At 45.3% G+C, this 18,274-nt stretch overlaps 1 protein-coding gene across 1 annotated transcript in view; it reads right to left on the bottom strand.

Moving 5' to 3' along the window:
- Nucleotides 1–18,274, bottom strand: part of slc7a1a (solute carrier family 7 member 1a) — a gene marked incomplete at both ends in the record, with an annotated part of 111,291 nt that overhangs the window by 5,881 nt on the left and 87,136 nt on the right. Inside the window, 2 exons of the mRNA XM_084320482.1 lie at nucleotides 7,813–7,921; nucleotides 17,746–17,897. Of these exons, the coding sequence (XP_084176608.1) occupies nucleotides 7,813–7,921; nucleotides 17,746–17,897 (261 nt within the window). The remainder of the gene's footprint in view (nucleotides 1–7,812; nucleotides 7,922–17,745; nucleotides 17,898–18,274) is intronic.

The raw sequence follows: 18,274 nt of genomic DNA, 5'->3' as shown, positions 1-18,274 counted from the left end.
GAAAGTGCGAGGGGCCAGAGAGTAGCCGAACGGCAGTCTCTGGTATTCGTACGCTATTCCCTGAAACAGGAAGCACAGGAATTTCCTGTGAGGAGGACAAATCGGTATGTGAAAATACGCATCCTTCAGGTCTATCGAGGTGAACCAGTCTCCCACTCTGACAGCGCATAACAGGTGTTTGACAGTCAACATTCTGAACCTTCTGGGGCGGCTAAGTGGCGCAGTGGGCAAGGCGCTCGCCACTAACACAGGAGATGCTGGGTTCGAGCCCAGCTCTCTGCGTTGCTTCCGGCTTGGCTGGTCGTTCATACTAATACAATTGGCAGTATTAGGGGGTGGGAAAGCCGGTGGGTGGGGATCGGACGTTGTGGACAGCGACTCCTACAGGTCGGTTGGTGCGCCTGTACAGCAGAATCAGGAAGCAACGGGGGCAGCGTGAGCCTCCCACACGTTACTCCTCGCCGCTGAGAGATTGCGCTGTACAGGTGAAAAGATGCGCCAGCTGCCTCCTCGTGTACCGGAGGGGACACGTGATGCAAGGCTTGGTCGGTCACATTGCAGCCGACCAGTGGGAGGCATGGTCTAACAACATTCAAGACAGGGGAGGGTAGAATTGGACAATATGAAATTGGGATGGGAGAAAAATTTAAAAATGGGGAGAAAAAGTTGATTAAAAAAAAAAACATTCTGAACCTTCTCACCGCAATCAAACGATTGAATGAGGACAGGTCCAGTATGGGTCTGATACCCCCCGTTTTCTTGGGCACCAGAAAATATCGGGAGTAAACCCCACTCATCGCATCCTCCCGTGGGACCGCGACGATGGCCTGCTTCTTCAACAGAGATTGAATCTTGTCTGCCAGGGCTGTCGCTGCTGTGGGCTCTGATAACAGAGTCTGTTTCAAATTCAAACCCATAAACGGAGGGTGGGGGTGTGCAAATTGCAACACGAGCCCCGATCTCAACGTTCTCTCTATCCACACCGACATGTGGCACTTCTGTAGCCACACGTGGTAAAAATCGCAAAGCGGCCTCGCAGCCAACTGGCACTAACCCACTAAGAATTGTAGATAGGAAGCCCGGTCCCTCCCGCTGTGCATTGCGAACCCTGACTCTGCCAACGAGGAGTCTCGTGGGGTCTGGGTTTCGCCTGACTCCGCCAGCAAGGTATCTCGTGGGGTCAGGGTTTTGCACCCTGACTCTGCCAGCGAGGCTGGGGTCGGGGCAATTGCACCCATGGGGGGACCCCGACAGAAAGGGGTGGTTTGAAACGGGGAGAACAGCAGTCATCACTCCTGTATCAGGGGTTTGTGGATGAGGCGGTTCCCCCGCTGAGCATTGTCCCGTTTTAGCCAAGCGATTAGCCCGCTGGAGATGGCCTGCTCTAAGGCTGGACATGCATAACGTGTGGTCTTTACTCTGCCTTGAGTAAAAGTTCTTCACACACTGTAACCCTGTAGTGATATTACTATCACTCAAATGACGTGTGCCTGACACACTGCCGCTACTAAGACTGGTAGTCTGGGCGGGGGAAGCACAAGCGGAATACCCAGCCTGGCGAGGGCGGCGCTGGGGGAACCCGCGCTGTGACACTACGTCGCTGTGACGCGGCCAAGGGTTTCCACTCTGACAACCTTTTTGTGAGACAGGGAAACCCGCTCTGTCATCATATATAGCGTCAGGCTCGTTAAGCGCACACGCCGAGCGTGTGGCGGAGGGGCCTTCTGAAAATACATTCTCATAGACAAACCCAGGCGTAGCAAGGACCTGGGTATCAGCCTCTGTCATGAGAAGTGATATGTCGGGCCGCTTACGCTTCCCTGCAGGAATAGTAACGTGGCCCAACGCCAGAGGGGGAACATAACCCTTATTTTCGTATCGTATAGGGGGTGAACAGAGAGCTTTGCTAGACACAGTGAGATGATGGCGTCGGTCTACTCCCCGGGGTGAGCCGCGCACTTCAAATCCACCTGAACCCACGGCTGCTCGGGTCTGTCGGCACCGTGAGAGCCCATGTCTCTGTCAAGACAATACTCTCACCTCTGGCTGTGAGGTGTGGGGCGGCATGGGGGCCTGGCTATAGGCCTCCTCCGCCTCCGCTGACAAACCAAAAAGTCCATCCTTGGAGAGGGGGGCCCTGAGTAGGGGAATTCTCCTCTCCTCCTCCAGGGGGGACTGCTCCAACCACAGATGTCTGTGCATAAATGTTGAAAGCGTCATCCCTTTTTCCTGAGGCTATAACTTGCAGCTGTGTTAGATGCCGCATAACCTCAAAACTCTGAGCGAGGGTCTTGGCATTTTTTACAGAAAAGCAGCTAACTGAGCAATGTTATTTGTTGCTGCTAAGTTCTGTACTGCGGCGGTATAAGCCTCGTCGGCCCACTCAGCCATCTGCCGGGCCAACTCGCCCCTCGGTGTCGGCTTCCGGTCGGGGTGCCACTCTACCATATCTGGGCAGAGGACCGAGGCAAGCGGCTTCTCTAAGCGCGGCACGCCGGTCCTAAGCCCCCCCACCAGGCCGTCTACCTGTGTAAAAGGTAGATAAGCCTCGGTTAGGCCCTTAACACTAGACACCATCTGTCCTTCAGTGACATAAGGGTTAATCAGGGGAAACCCCGGACACAGCCGGCGCCCGCTGCTCGGGTCCCCCCAGACGCACGGGAGTGGAACCCCATTAGCAGCAGCGGCGAGCAGTGACAGCATCAACACCGCGTGTTGCCGTTGCCGGCCCTCCCTGAACGGGATCATCCCTATGTTCCCCGGGTCCTATGTTCCCCGGGTTCTATGTTCCCTGCTTTGATTGATTAATAGATTGAACATTTTATACATTTTTATTATTTTATTAAAGGGGAACTATCTTATAAATGGCCTTTTTCAGTGTTTAGCATTGTTTCCTAGCTATGTGGACTTATATTAATATGATCTATGTCTCTAATTCTCATATTGGCGCATTCTTCCAATTCTCCTCTCACAATATTCACCCTCACTGAACTGAGTCATCTGAAAATGTGATGATTTGTGATGTCAGAAAGAAACCGCTGCATGTTAATGTTCAGGCGCCGGCGCCGCGGCGCAGTGGTTTAGGAGCCCAGGCTCAAAACAGCTCGAGATCTTGAGGTAGAAAAATGCTGTTTTTGAGTACTTGATTAGAAATACAAAACAATGAATTAAAAAAAATATATAATTACAGAGGTGTTCCATAAACTCACAGGAATTGTGTAAAAGTGCCCAAATAGTGAAAGAAATAGTAAAATAGTTCCCCTTTAATTATTAATGTCTGCCTTGTTTCGAACGGTTAAGCTTAGGCCCTCTTTCGAACTGGTTAAGGTTAGAGTTTGGAATCAGGGCTGGTGGTCTAAAATGTTCAATCAATCAATCAAAGCGGGGAACATAGAACCCGGGGAACATAGACATGCTCCCCCCTGAACCTTTTCGGTTCGACTACCGCATGCCGTGTCACATTCTCCATTCCTCTGCCAAGCTGGTGACGGGGATCTGAAGAAAGTCCAGCGTCGGGCACCCGACGATATTCCATCTGGACGCGCTGGGGAAATCCTGGCGGTAGTCCGATGTTTTTTATCTTCTCTTTTCTCTTCATAACGATCCACTGTTTGACGGCGCATGTAGCAACTATCACACGTGAAAATAACGAGGAAGGGCATGTAAGTGGCCACATCCTGTGTTTTAAAGGAAACACAGGGTAGTTGTGGCCATAGACGAATGCAGGTGCATGGAAGTTTTTTCAGAGCGCGCAATAAGTGCACGAAAGACGAATATCTCAATAGGGGTGGAGCGCAGGGGCGTCCATTTGGTATGGCAAGGTATGGCACTCGCCATACCTTGGCAAATAAAAATGTAAAAAATTATGTTGATTTAGAATTCGAATGTCAACATTATGAACGAAGCTTCGAACTATTCGGTACAGCCCTAGCATGTTTTGATATTGTCAATTATCTCACTTTTACTAGGTGACTTTTGCTGTGACTAACTGAAATATGCCCAAAAAAAAGGAAAATGGACATAGGGACGTTTTTTTTATCAAAGGGCAGCAGATACAAGTGATACAGGGACACAGGTAAGGTCTGGCTTAGTGATTATAATAGTGCAGTTCAGCATTCAGTAACCCATACTTTTTGTGAATGTGTTTTTGATACTACATTCTGTTGAACACACACCTCAAAACCGCACCTAAGGAAAATTGGCTCAATTGCAAGAAAAGTAATAGACAGTTATGATATTACATTCTGCATAATTCGTATGCAAAATATTGTGGTTCCCTGCTTTAGTCTGTTGACACATTTCTATACTAAAAATGCTTGTGTAGTCCTGTGTCATACCTAAATGTCATATAACTGAATTGTATAGAAACAACTCACCAAAAGTGACTATTGCACAGCTGATTTGACAAAAGAATTCCAAAATTCTTGCCTTTTAGTGAAAGGACGCCACTGGTGGAGCGGAAGCGCTCAGTCAGATGAAACATAACTTCCTAATCCAATACATTTGTAAGATGTATCAAAATCATATTTAAGACCCTTTTAAGAAAAAAAGTCTGATGATTAAATGTAAGACTTTCTAAAGACCCTGCAGGAACCATGTTAAGATCGCCTATATTTAATGCATGGAAAAAAGATCCACTGATTTAGATCCTCCTCATGTGCTACAAGCCAAAAGTAGCAACCATCAAGCATGAAGCCTTGTTTCTAAGGCTAGATCCACACAGAATGGATTGTACGGTGCTAATTGCACCCTTACTTACAATTCATTATGAATTGAAAATGGGGGACCCTGATCTATTAGACCCATAGATATACTGTAATATAAGATATATTTTAAGCACTCGCAAATGTCACAGTCTAAAACTATATCGATTGAATAAAGACCTGGCGATGAATGGGGTATCAATCAGCGCCCCCTGCTGCTGGCGGTCAATGTGTTAAGGCATAGGTGTCAAACTCACGGCCCGCGGGCCAAATCCGGCCCGCCACGTCATTTGATGTGGCCCCCCAAGAGCTTAGGTAAATTTTTTTTTTTTTTTTTTTTACATTAATATTGGGTTAAAAAATAGCAGTGTTAAAATAATTGTGGGTTAATGCGTTAATAAAGCTTTAACTTTGACAGCCTTAGTTATTACACATTCTTACACATACATGTATGTTGAACATCTGAGGTAACAAAGGAAAAAAGCCAAAAGCACTTACTCCTCAGACATTCTTTGACAATTTTACAGCCCAAAATACAAAAAAGATCCAGGCGGAATAGGTAACAAAGGGTTGAAGAAATATTGTCTGAACTGTCAGATGCAAACTGGCTGTGTGACATAACCGAGCATCTCGCTCAATTGAATAAGAAGCTGTAGGGACGCAAACAAGTCCCACCCAAAACTTGACCAATATAGTTGTGAACTGAGACAACCCTTATTTTGTTATTTTTGAGTACAGTTACAGTTGTGTGTTCATGCAGACACATAATAGCAATTTCATTACGAATTGAAAATGGGGGACCCTGATGTAAACAAGTCGAAAGTCTTTCTCTGGTCTGCATCCCCTTAACAATTGTGTGTATTGAGCTGTACTGTACTGTACCCATTCTGCAATCTGTTAATTAAAGTTAATTAAACTACATTTACATTTACATTTAGTCATTTAGCTGACGCTTTTATCCAAAGCGACTTACAAGTTCTGTACGACAAGCCATCAGGAAGGGCACAACTCTATCAGCTGAGCAACAATGTTCATCAAAGTGTTGAGTGCTACAGTGTAGGTTAGTATATTAGGACAAGTGCATGACAGTACGGTTAGTTAGGGTTAGATTTTTTTTTGTTTTTTTTTTTTATTTTTTATTCAGATAATGGTTGAAGAAGTGCGTCTTTAGTCAACGGCGAAAGATTGGACGTGATTCGGCTGTCCTAACTGGGGTGGGTAGTTCATTCCACCATTGTGGGGCAAGGACTGAGAATAGGCGACTTCTCTTTGATGACCCTCCCGGAGCTTGGATAGGAGTAGGTCTGAGGCGGCCAGAAGATGCAGAGCGTAGGGGTCTTGAGGGTGTGTAGTTAGAGACCATTGACCGGAGGTAGGCGGGAGCGGTTCCCTTTGCCGCACGGTATGCTAGGTCGAGGGCCTTGAAGCGGATTCTATCTGAAACTATCTTCCATTAGTTGGATGTATGGCCTCTGCAAGGTTGTGTGCAGCCATTTGTTTTTGTAACATCTGCTACATCTGTCCCACGTGTTCTTTGCAGCTCACAGTTGTTAGTTCTGCCCCTCTTGACTGTGACAAAAAGGTTTTGAACAAACTTAATGTCATAGCTTGTATTTGATGATATTCTTCTTTGTTATTTACTTGAATGGTTTGATCATTGATTGGTGGAGTAATATGGGGTTCTGATAAACAAAAATTATTTGTTAAAATAACATAAGCTAACATATATTTTCACATTTATGCAAATGAATATGCAATATGTATAACTTGAATAAGTAATAAATACAGAAACACCATGTTTAACAATATGTAAATGTGTAGCTACATTTATTTTACATTACATTAACATTTATACGGTCTTTGGCCCTTTGAGGGCAACCATAATGCTGATGTGGCCCTCTGTGAAAATGAGTTTGACACCCCTGTGTTAAGGGGATGCAGACCAGAGAAAGACTTTCGTCTTGTTTACATCACGGGCCCCCATTTTCAATTCATAATGAATTATAAGTAAGGGTGCAATTAGCACCGTGCAATCCATTCTTTGTGGATGTAGCCCTAAGTCTTTCTGCCTCCTACCCTGGGGGCAAGTGAACAGGCAAGGAGCCACTGTGACAAGAGTCAAGTTTCAACATGCTCAACCTCTCCAGCAAGCGACAACACTGTGTGTTCTCCCATGGGATGAACATGGGAACATTTCTAAGATTTTTCTCAAAATTAGGCCCTATGTTCCCACAGCCCTATGTTCCCACATTTCTAAGATTCGTCAAAAAATGTGGCCCTACTGTATGTTCCCACAGCCCAATGGTCCCACAGCCCTATGTTCACAAGTAGCTAATGACTAACCTTTGCCTCAACAAAGGTTAGTCTACTACCAGAGGACAATTGGATAATAGGTTGGGTGTAATTAGCTACCAAATTAAGAGAAAGGGGGATAAAATCAGATAAAGATTTATGAAAAAAGGAAATGTGGGAACATAGGAATGTGGGAACATAGGGCTGTGGGAACATAGGGCTGCGGGAACATAGGCTCCCGACACTACAGTGTGAGGAAAATACACCGTTCCACCAGCTTTGGACAAATTATGACTTGTAGCTGGTTCACCTCTAGTCCGAAGTTTAAAGACAGTGGAGATTTTTGGTAGTTTGAGCCATCTAAGCCACAACATGGCTAAACCCTGGCTAGTAGAATCAAGTAATTAACGCAGGCTTTTGCAATCTTGGGGTGCCTAGAGAAAATCACTAAACTATTAAAATGACTAAAATAACACCCGATTGTCATTTTGAAATAAAAGAAAAAGTGCTGCATATATAGCTTGTATACAGCACTGAAGCCACTAGAATAAAAAAAGAATTATGCACTAAGTATGATGTGTAATCTGTATGATATGAACTAGGGCTGACGCGAATGCTTCAAAGCTTCAATGGTAATCAATCCAAATCACTATTCAAATGCTTTGTTTTCTTTGCTTTTGGTTGTGTTTCTTTTTGTTTTACCCCTCCGAAATGTGCCTAAATCAGAAAATGAAATAGCTTATAGAAATAGTAACCTTATAGAAATAATAACCTATGTATTAGAGTGCCATGAAAAAGAGAAAAAGAGTCTGCCTACCAATAACCATCCAAATCGCAAACCGTATCCAGGTGCCTCTGTCCAACTGCATCATCAGGTAAACGTTCACGAACATGCTGATGACTGGGATGAATGGCAGCAGGGGCACCTAGAGAGCCAACAATCACAGAAACACAACATGCTGATGTTAGCGATGAGAGGAATAGGATGGGCTAATCTAAAGACCTTCTCTGTTTGTCCTTCCTTTTGTATGGGCTGGTTTTAGTGAGAGGGGTTAAGCATTTATTGAAAATTGAGTGTGGTATCGGGGCCGCCTCACAGCTAGAACGGTGTGGATTCGATTCCCACTTGGGGACCAGGTTGCTGTGTTGCCAGTTACCCAGGTGGGGTATCTCCTGGGCCTTTCTGTGTGGAGTTTGCATGTTCTCCCCGTGCTCGCAAGGGTTTCCCCTCTCGATAAGATAAACCCAATGGAAAAACATGCACAACAGATCGCTAACGCTGTCGCATCCCTGACGAAGATGGACAGGAGCACTTGGATTGGTCCCCGTGCATGTGTGTGTGTTCCTGTGGGTCACCCATCGCATATGTGTGTGTGTTAATCTGATGACAAATAAAGACTTATACTTAGGGATGTCCCGATCCAATCACGTGATCGGGGGCCGATCACGTGATTTTCAGAAGATCGGGATCAAAAAATAATAATAATAATTCTGGATTTTTTTTATTCAACAAACATGACCATGTTCACGTCTTAAACTCATACTGAGGCCTTAGTTTTGGTTTTAAATTCACACAGAGCAGAAGAATTTTGCCAAAACAAACGCATTTCCTTTGATTTAATTATACATCAAATGATTTATGTCAAGGATGAGGGACATCCACTAGTTGCAGAACTTGCAGTCACCTGATTTTTACAGACGATGGCGCCATTGCTCTCATGAAGCAGCAGGTTGGAGGCAAAGTTTTTAGATTACTCCGGTTGCAATGCCTCGCTTGAATGAAGTTAACTTTTCACCTGGATAACGTAAACATTCAGGGTGAATGTAATGTGAGAAATTTTTTTTTAATTAAAAATTAATTTTTTTGATCGGATCGGGAAAGATCGGTATCGGTAGATACTCAAAATCACATTATCAGGATCGGATCGGGAGCAAAAAAAATTGATCGGGACATCCCTACTTATACTTATAGGTTGGTATCAGACTCTCACTTAAATAGATGATTGTGCATAATAATGAAAGTAACACTTTACAAAGCAACAAAACATAATCAGTAACAATGATGGACAGGGAGACGACTAGAGGCCATAGGCCTTCCTGAACAGGTGGGTATTCAAGGCTCTTAAAAGAGTCCAAGGATGTCTCAGCCAGGAGAGAGTTCCAGAGGGTGGGGGCTCTGTCCCCACAAGTTTGTAGGCGGGTGTGGGGGATGGAGAGCAGATCCGTGTCTGAGGATTGCAGGACTTGACCGGGAGCCAGTGGAGGTGGATGAGGGTGGGGGTGATGTGCTGCCCGAACAGCTGAGTACTGCACATACTGGAGCCTGTCCAGGGCATTGCTGGATACCCTAGACAGGACTCCATTACAGTAGTCAAGGAGCCTGTCCAGGGCATTGCTGGGTACCCCAGACAGGACTCCATTACAGTAGTCAAGGAGCCTGTCCAGGGCATTGCTGGGTACCCCAGACAGGACTCCATTACAGTCGTCAAGGAGCCTGTCCAGGGCATTGCTGGGTACCCCAGACAGGACTCCAGTTAGGTCCAGAGACTAAAAAGCACAAGATGGTGGAATTTGTCATTGCAGAATTACACCTGCCTGACCCCATAAAGGACATGGAAAGAGATGAGGACAAAAGAAAGGGAGATACTGTAGAACAAGAGTTGAGAGCAAGAGAGAGGGAGGGAGAGCATGAACTGAGAGTAAAGGAGAAGGAGACCTTCAGCTGGAGATAGCAGGGTAGCAATGGAGCAGGAAGGGCTTAGACATAATAATGATGCTCTAGAGCACAAGCCCATTTTACGCCTGTAATGGCCAAAATGGATTTAATGTGCAGTGGATTTATGTGACCAGGGGGTGGCGCTTCTTTTATATAAGCGTCAGGTACACCTGTAGGAGGGAGGAGTTTGACCCGGAAGGGGCAATGGTTTTTTACCGCAACACGCAGGTTAACGCAGGTCACAGGTCGCTGTTTTGAACACGCCACAGGGCGAAATGTTTGTAGGTAATTAGTTATTGTATTCATTATTATTTAATCAGTTTAAGGAACAAAAGCCAATATATCCTGTTTGCACGGTGAAGCAAATAAATATAATTTTCCAAGAAGACCTGCCTGCATTGCATCATTGGGACATGGACGGTTTGGTATCAGACCAAATTAAATAGAACGGCGTGTCAGCCAAGTCTATCTACGGGATCAAATTGCTCAGTAGCTCCGTATAAGACGGGAGCTCCTTTAATATAAGCCAAAAACCATGCACCAGTTGGACTCTCGTTTTGAGACTGGGGAAGATTCGCTGCGTTTGGGATGTCGGAGAATCGCCACCAGAGGGAAGGACGAGGAGCTGCTGTTGTCGTTTGTGGAGGAAGAGGATACTGTGTTTGCTGCTGCGTCGGGGGCCGCCTGCAGCCATTCGTGGACGAGGAACTACTGACCCGAAGTTTGGCTGAGGATCAGTATTGGACCGCGAGCCACAGCATGGTGCCCAACGCAAGGAGGTATGTTTATAGCGCTATATAAATGCATGGCCATGTAAATTGTGCGCGCACATAACTTGGGGTTGAGCATAAATCCATGGTTGCTGAAGTGGAACGACAATTGAATTTTACTTTTACATGCAGACTTTCTTTGTATTGACTTTGTTGCGCGACTCGCCAGCCATCTCGTTTAATTAACTCACTGACTATTTAATATCATGGAGACGCGCAAACCGGCGTCAAACATTTCCATGGAGACCGCAGTGCGCGCCGCTGCTAGCGGTGACGTCACTGGGAAACGTGTTGTCAAAATGACTGCAAAGGCTATTGCAGACAAATGTGGCAAATTGGAAGCCAGCAGAAAAGGTCAATTTAACATGGCAGCCAACATAAGGGATGCAATACAAGGTTTTATGTTCAATAATGAAAAGGCAAAAGTAGAAAATGCTCTTACAGATTTGAGTCAGGTGTGTTATGAGGCGAAATGCATGCATGACAATCTGTTGGGTTATATGTTACATGATGAAAAGGAAAAACAAGAAATCTGGTTTAAAGCAAAAATATTGTCAAACAATGAGTGTATTTCAAATGCAAAACTGTGTGTTTCAAACAATGAAGGTATATTGAATGTACATGATGAAATGTATGGTAAAACAACTGAAGGTGATTTGCATTTAAGTGATGATGGTATTGCTCCAAATGACTGTCAAACATTGCAAGTAAATATTCAAAAGCCAGTAGTAGATCGAATAGATCATCTGCCAGGATTTTAGCTGAAGCCGATAGAGCTGCACTTGTCGCTCGTGCTGAATCTCAAAGAAAAACATGCTTTGGAGGAGCAGGAGCAACAGTTGAAGGAGCAGGAACTAAAGTTGAAGGAGCAGGAACTACAGTTGAAGAGAAAAAAGGAACAACTGGAGGTGGACACAGAATTGGCTGCAACCACTGCAAGGTTGGCCGTGTTGCACTCCTCTGAAAATAAACATTAATCTTGTGCACCTTCAGATGCAATGAATTCCTATTTTGAAAAGGAACACCACAAGGTCTTAAATCCTATTACAAGAGAATATCAACCTGGGACATTAATGCAACGAAGTAAATTGACACAATTGTCAATGACACCAAACAAGCCTGTGGATGTGAGACCAAAGGAACGTGGCCAATGTATGTGTGAAAGCAGCAAAAGGAAATACCATTATACAAACCTACGCCTTCTTAGACCCTGGTAGCTCAGCCACATTCTGCTCTGAACACCTAATGCAGAGGCTGAATATCACAGGCAGAAGAACCAACTTCCTGTTGAGCACCATGGGGCAAGAGACAGTTGTTCCAGCTTACTCCTTGACTGGGTTGGAGATAGCTGATTTGGACAGCAATGACTTTTATGTTCTTCCGGAAGTTCTCACACAGAAGAAAATGCCAGTCACGGCTGAGAACATGGTGACACCTGAAGAACTGTCGGAATGGCCATATTTGTCCAACGTACACATCCCACGCCTAAAAGCAAATGTCGACCTGTTGATTGGAACCAACGCTCCCAAGATATTGGAACCTTGGGAGGTCATCAACAGTCACAGGAATGGCCCGTATGCTATAAGGACGGTGCTGGGATGGGTTGTTAATGGTCCACTGAAAGGAAACAGTGGTGTTGTGGAGACAGAGTTTCCCTCTGCTATGGTCAACAGGATCTCAGTGTGCAGACTAGAAGAAATGCTGGCCAATCAGTACAATCACAACTTCAATGAAGTAGCTGTAATAATAATAATAATGCAGGACCTCTTTAGGGGGGTCTTTATTCGGCATGCAACGAACTGAACATGCAATTGGAGCGGCACACACACACCGGGATACACACACACACATGCATTGTCTTTCCTCAGTCGCCGATGCGATTGAGTCTCTGCGCTTGACCCATCCCGTCGTCCTTCCCCCCATGGGCAGCCGGGAGCAGATAGGGCGTCAACGTGAGCCCGCCCCGGGGACCAATCCAAGTGCTCCTGTCAGTCTTCGTCAAGGACACCACAGCGTTAGCGATATGTTGTTGTGCATGTTTTTCCATTGGGTTTATCTTATCGGGGGGAAACCCTTGCGAGCACGGGGAGAACATGCAAACTCCACACAGAAAGGCCTGGGAGATACCCCACCTGGGTACCTGGCATCATGGAAACCTGGTCCCCAAGCGGGAATCGAACCCTGGACCTTCTTGCTATGAGGCGACAGTGTTAACCACTACACCACCGTGCCGCTGAAGGAGAAGGAAATGTCCAGAGAAGACCTAAGGTTTCTGGAAATTGTGGAAAGTTCAGCAGTGCTTCAGGAGGGGAGGTACTGTTTGAAATTGCCTTTTAAGAACAAGGAGGTCTGTCTGCCCAACAATGTGAGAGTGGCTAGGCAAAGGATCCAGGGACCTTGAGGAGTACAGGATGACTGTGCACCTGTTTGGCGCTGCATCATCTCCTAGTTGCGCAAGCTATGCCATTAGGAAAACTGCTGATGATAATCAGGCTGAGTTCTCAGCTGAAGTCACTCAATCTGTCAAGCAGAAATTCTATGTGGATGACTGTTTGAAGAGCTCAGCAACTGAAGAAGAAGCTATCCAGATGATAATGGATCTTATTGTTCTGTGTCGCAAGGGGGGCTTCATCTTGGAGAAGTGGATCAGCAACAGTCGTGGTGTTTTACAGTCCATCGTAGCAGAGCAAAGGGCCAAGGATCTAAAGGAGTTAGATCTGGACAAACTTCCAATGGAAAGGGCTCTTGGCCTACTATGGTGTGTGGAGACGGACTCTTTCAAGTTCAAGATCGAGTTGAAACAACAGTCTCTCACCAGACGTGGTATGCTGTCCATTGCCAGCTCAGTATATGATCCTCTAGGTTTCCTGGCACCAGTCACTTTGCGTGCAAAAATAATGCAGCAGGAACTCTGCAGAAGAGGATGTGGGTGGGATGATGACTTGCCACGGGACATCATACACCAATGGAAAAGGTGGTTGGAGGAATTGGAGCAGCTGGCTGCATTCCATGCGAATAGATGCATCAAGCCAGTGGCTTTTGGGAAGGTCAGACATGCCCAACTACACCACTTTGCCGATGCCAGTGAAGGTGGATACGGAACTGTGTCGTATGTCCGGATGTTGAGTCAGGAAAACCACATCCAGGTTACCTTTCTGCTTGGCAAAGCCAGAGTAACACCACTGAAATCTGTGACTATTCCTCGGCTGGAGTTAACGGCTGCTGTCCTTGCTGTCAGAGTGGACTCACTGTTGAAGGCAGAGCTGAAGTTCCAGTTGGAGGAGTCAGTATTTTGGACTGATAGCACTTCAGTGTTGAAGTATATTAACAATGAGGACAGGCGTTTCCACACATTTGTAGCCAATAGGATCTCGACCATCAGAGAAACATCTGAACCCTCACAGTGGAGACATGTCTGTTCCAAAGACAATCCAGCCGACGATGCGTCAAGAGGAATGAGGGTCTCGGACTTCCTGAATGGCAGCAGGTGGCTTGAAAGTCCTGCATTTCTTTGGAAGCCAGAGGAGGATTGGCCCAAAACTGTGTTGGACGTCTCAGTGGATTCAAATTACCAGGAGGTCAAAAAGGAGGCAACAGTAAATGCTATCAGTGTGTGTGACATGGCCAGTCCTACTTACCAGCTCATTTCCTACTTCTCAGACTGGAAGAGGCTGAAGACTGAATTTGCCTGGTTCCTCAGGTTGAGGGTCATGTTGTTGGAACAGAGCCATCTGAGAAAGCAGGCTGCAAGTCAAAAGCTCACAGCAACATCTATGAGCGGCACTTTGACGCTGGAGGATCTGCAGGGAGCAGAGGTTGCCATCATTGGCTACTGTCAGCGACTGAGATTCAGTGAAGAGATTGCTGCTTTAACATCTGGGAAGGCAGCAGTGAGTCGACAGAGTCCCATATATAAGCTGGATCCAGTGTTTGAAGATGGACTCTTGAGAGTTGGCGGAAGATTGAGGAGAGGATCAATGCCAGAGGAAGCTAAACATCCGCTCATTCTCTCCAAGGACCAGCATGTTTCAATGCTCATTCTCAAGCATGTACACCAGAATCTGAGACATGGTGGAAGGACTCACACACTGTGCAAAGTGAGGAAGAGATTTTGGATCACCAACGCCCATGCAGCTGTTAGGAAGATCATCGCTGAATGCAGCTTTTGCAAACGCTACAATGGCAGAGCAGTGGAGCAAAAGATGGCAGATCTTCCAGCAGACAGAATCCTTCCTGACCTACCACCTTTTACCAACACAGGGGTAGATTACTTTGGACCAGTCGAAGTGAAGAAAGGAAGATCAACCTGTAAGAGGTACAGAGTCATATTTACCTGTATGGCAAGCAGGGCCATCCATCTGGAGGTAGCGGTGTCATTGGACACAGACGCATGCATCAACGCTTTGAGGCGTTTTATCAGCAGGAGAGGACAAGTGGCGCACTTACGGTCCGATAATGGTACCAATTTCATTGGGTCAGAACGAGAGCTGAAGGAGGCTCTGGCCATTTTGAATCAAGACAAGATTCATGGAGTTCTGGCACAAGTTGTAATCCGTTGGAGCTTTAATCCACCAGCAGGTTCACATCACGGTGGCGTCTGGGAACGGATGATCCGCCTGGTGAGAAGGGTTCTCAGTTCTGTCCTACGTCAGCAGAGGTTGGATGATGATGGACTTCATACAGTGTTCTGCGAAGTGGAGGCCATTTTGAATGACCGTCCAATAACAAAACTCTCGGATGATCCCAACGACCTGGAGCCACTTACACCGAACCATCTTCTTCTCTTGAAGGGTAAACCAGCTTTACCACCTGGAGTGTTCGATCCACATGACCAGTATGTAAGAAGACGATGGCAACAAGTACAGTATCTCTCAGATCTTTTCTGGAAAAGATGGGTACGTGAGTACTTGCCCTTGCTTCAAGAGAGGCAAAAGTGGAACCAGAGGAAAAGGAGTTTGGCAGCTAAAGATATTGTGGTCATCATGGACTCTTCAGCTCCTCGTGGGTCCTGGCCACTTGGCAGGGTTCTGGAGGTCTTTCCAGACAAACAAGGTCTGGTGCGTTCTGTGAAATTGCAGACTAAAAGTAGCACCATTGTAAGGCCAGTAACAAAACTGTGTTTGGTTCATGAAATGTAGATGCCCTTAATCCATAACATGTTTTGGCTCTTTTTGTTTTGTTTATTTATTTTTTGAATTGTTATGCCTGCCTGCCTTAACAATTAGGGGCCGGGGTGTAATGGCCAAAATGGATTTAATGTGCAGTGGATTTATGTGACCAGGGGGTGGCGCTTCTTTTATATAAGAGTCAGGTACACCTGTAGGAGGGAGGAGTTTGACCCGGAAGGGGCAATGGTTTTTGACCGCAACACGCAGGTTAACGCAGGTCACAGGTCGCTGTTTTGAACACGCCGCAGGGCGAAATGTTTGTAGGTAATTAGTTATTGTATTCATTATTATTTAATCAGTTTAAGGAACAAAAGCCAATATATCCTGTTTGCACGGTGAAGCAAATAAATATCATTTTCCAAGAAGACCTGCCTGCATTGCATCATTGGGACATAGACGGTTTGGTATCAGACCAAACTAAATAGAACGGCACGTCAGCCACGTCTATCTATGGGATCAAATTGCTCAGTAGCTCCGTATAAGACGGGAGCTCCTTTAAAGGTCAACCTCCAAGAATTGGAAAAAAAGTATTGAAATTGACCCAGTTTTAGCGTTTTTATCAAAACATTTTGTCTGCCCAACACAATCACCACGCACGTGCATATTTTAATCAATGGTTCATAACGTGCGCGTGTAATGTCGTCACAACAGGTGTTGGTCACCAGGGGGCTCTGTGAGTCACAGGCAGTAGCAAGGAGGCGGAGCATTATTTCCGGCGTTGGGTGCATGATGCGCATGCGCTGTGATCACACCAGGCAGCCAACGCCGGAAATAATGCCGTTTTGAGCAGTTTATAAAAAATATTTAAAATGTTTATTAGCAACTCAGAGCTTTCAAACCATCCCGTATCTCTGTCCGAAACCCTCGTGCAACTGTGAGTACATTTGAAATGTCTCTGTGATACTTGTATAACGAACGGTTCGGCCAGAACCAGTCCTTCATGGTAAATCTAGGTTGGTTTCCTATTAAGGAGCAAGTGACTGTGGATTCACTCGGTGCATCAGTCACGAAAGGGGCTATGATGAGCTTGGCAAGCCAGAGTAAAACACAGTTTTCATTCAATCAATAACAACATTAACCAGACTCTTGTTGTGTCTATTATGCTAACGCTAACGTTACCTCATTGTGTCTATTCTACAAGCTTTAACGTTACCTAGCCTCTCGTGTCTATCTGCTAACGTTAGCATTAGGCTAACTAACGTTACCACTCGTCCCTAACCCCAACAACAAGCGTAACTAATCAGCGATCTTTTTGTCAGACTAAACTCTCCGCTCGGTGGCAAATTGTGTTGATGTCGGTTTTGTTTCATCAATAAATGAGGCAGAATACACAGTGACTGTATCCTTTTTTATTGCACTTGTTTTGTGCTGCAAACATACATAAGACATCCTACGCGAGACATTAAAGATGGCGGCGTTCTGTTTTCGTTCAGACTCTCCAGACAGTCTCTCTTCTGACCAATCAGTGGTCTGCAGTTTTTCACGTGACATTTCTGGAGCTCTCATGCTGATCACCAGCAGCCCCGCCTCCCCACACGGAGACAAACTGAGTACTTTATTTTAGTGGAAAAGCAACATTAGATTCGGCTCATTAATATGCACCTGTGTCCTGTTGTGACGTCGGCGTTTGATAAGCTTTTTTGATTCGCGCGTGCATGTTATTCGTGCGTGGACCTTTTTAACTCTTTCAGAGTGGCATTTCCGGTGTCAAATGGAAAAAAATAAATAATGAAATTATATACCAATGATGTAAACTACCCATAATTGATCAGTAGGGTTTAAGCTGGAGGTTGGCCTTTAATAATGCCCATTTCAAGCTTTCAAGTTGTTCTAGGCTCATGCCAAAGTTTGGATGTGACCTCGTTCTCGTTAGTCTTTTGAGAAAATTTCTAAGGAACTGGACTGGCCTAAAGATAAGTGCATGTAAAGGGAAAAATTTATTAAAAATAAATAATAATAATAATAATAATAATAATAATAATAATAATAATAATAATAATAATAATAATAATAATAATAATAATAATAATAATAATAATAATAATAATAATAATATATAATAATTCACACCAATTCCACAGGAAGAAAACCCTGACCTTGAAGGAGAGCTTGGTCTTGCTCTCAGGCTGCCTCCAGATGATGAAGGTGATGCCCATACACACGATGAAGATGATGCTAAGAACCGCTATGTTCCACCCTGCGAAGCCTCCGTGCACTGCCATCACACTGAACACCAGGATCAGACACCCTGGTGGTTACAAGATGGACACACAGTGATTGATTGAAAATTTTATTAACAGATTGCAGAATGGGTACAATACAGTACGGCTCAATACACACAATTGTTAAGGGGATGCAGACCAGAGAAAGACTTCCGTCTTGTTTACATCAGGGTCCCCCCATTTTCAATTCATAATGAATTGTAAGTAAGGGTGCAATTAGCACCGTGCAATCCTTTTTTTGTGGATCCCGCCCATAGAGTTTTTTCTACTTTGCAGCTTGGCCACTTAGTGACAACCATGCGTGTGCGTGTGTGTAGGTGTGTGCGTGTGCATGTGTGTGTGTGTGTGTGTGTGTGTGCGTGTGTGTGCGTGTGTGCGAGACAGGGACAGGGAGCACACCATT

This window comes from Notolepis coatsorum (assembly GCF_963971535.1).
Source record: "Notolepis coatsorum genome assembly, chromosome: 8".
Classification (NCBI taxonomy): Eukaryota; Metazoa; Chordata; class Actinopteri; order Aulopiformes; family Paralepididae; genus Notolepis; species Notolepis coatsorum.
The sequence above is the reverse complement of the archived record's forward strand: the minus strand, read 5'-3'. Positions and strand labels throughout refer to the sequence as shown.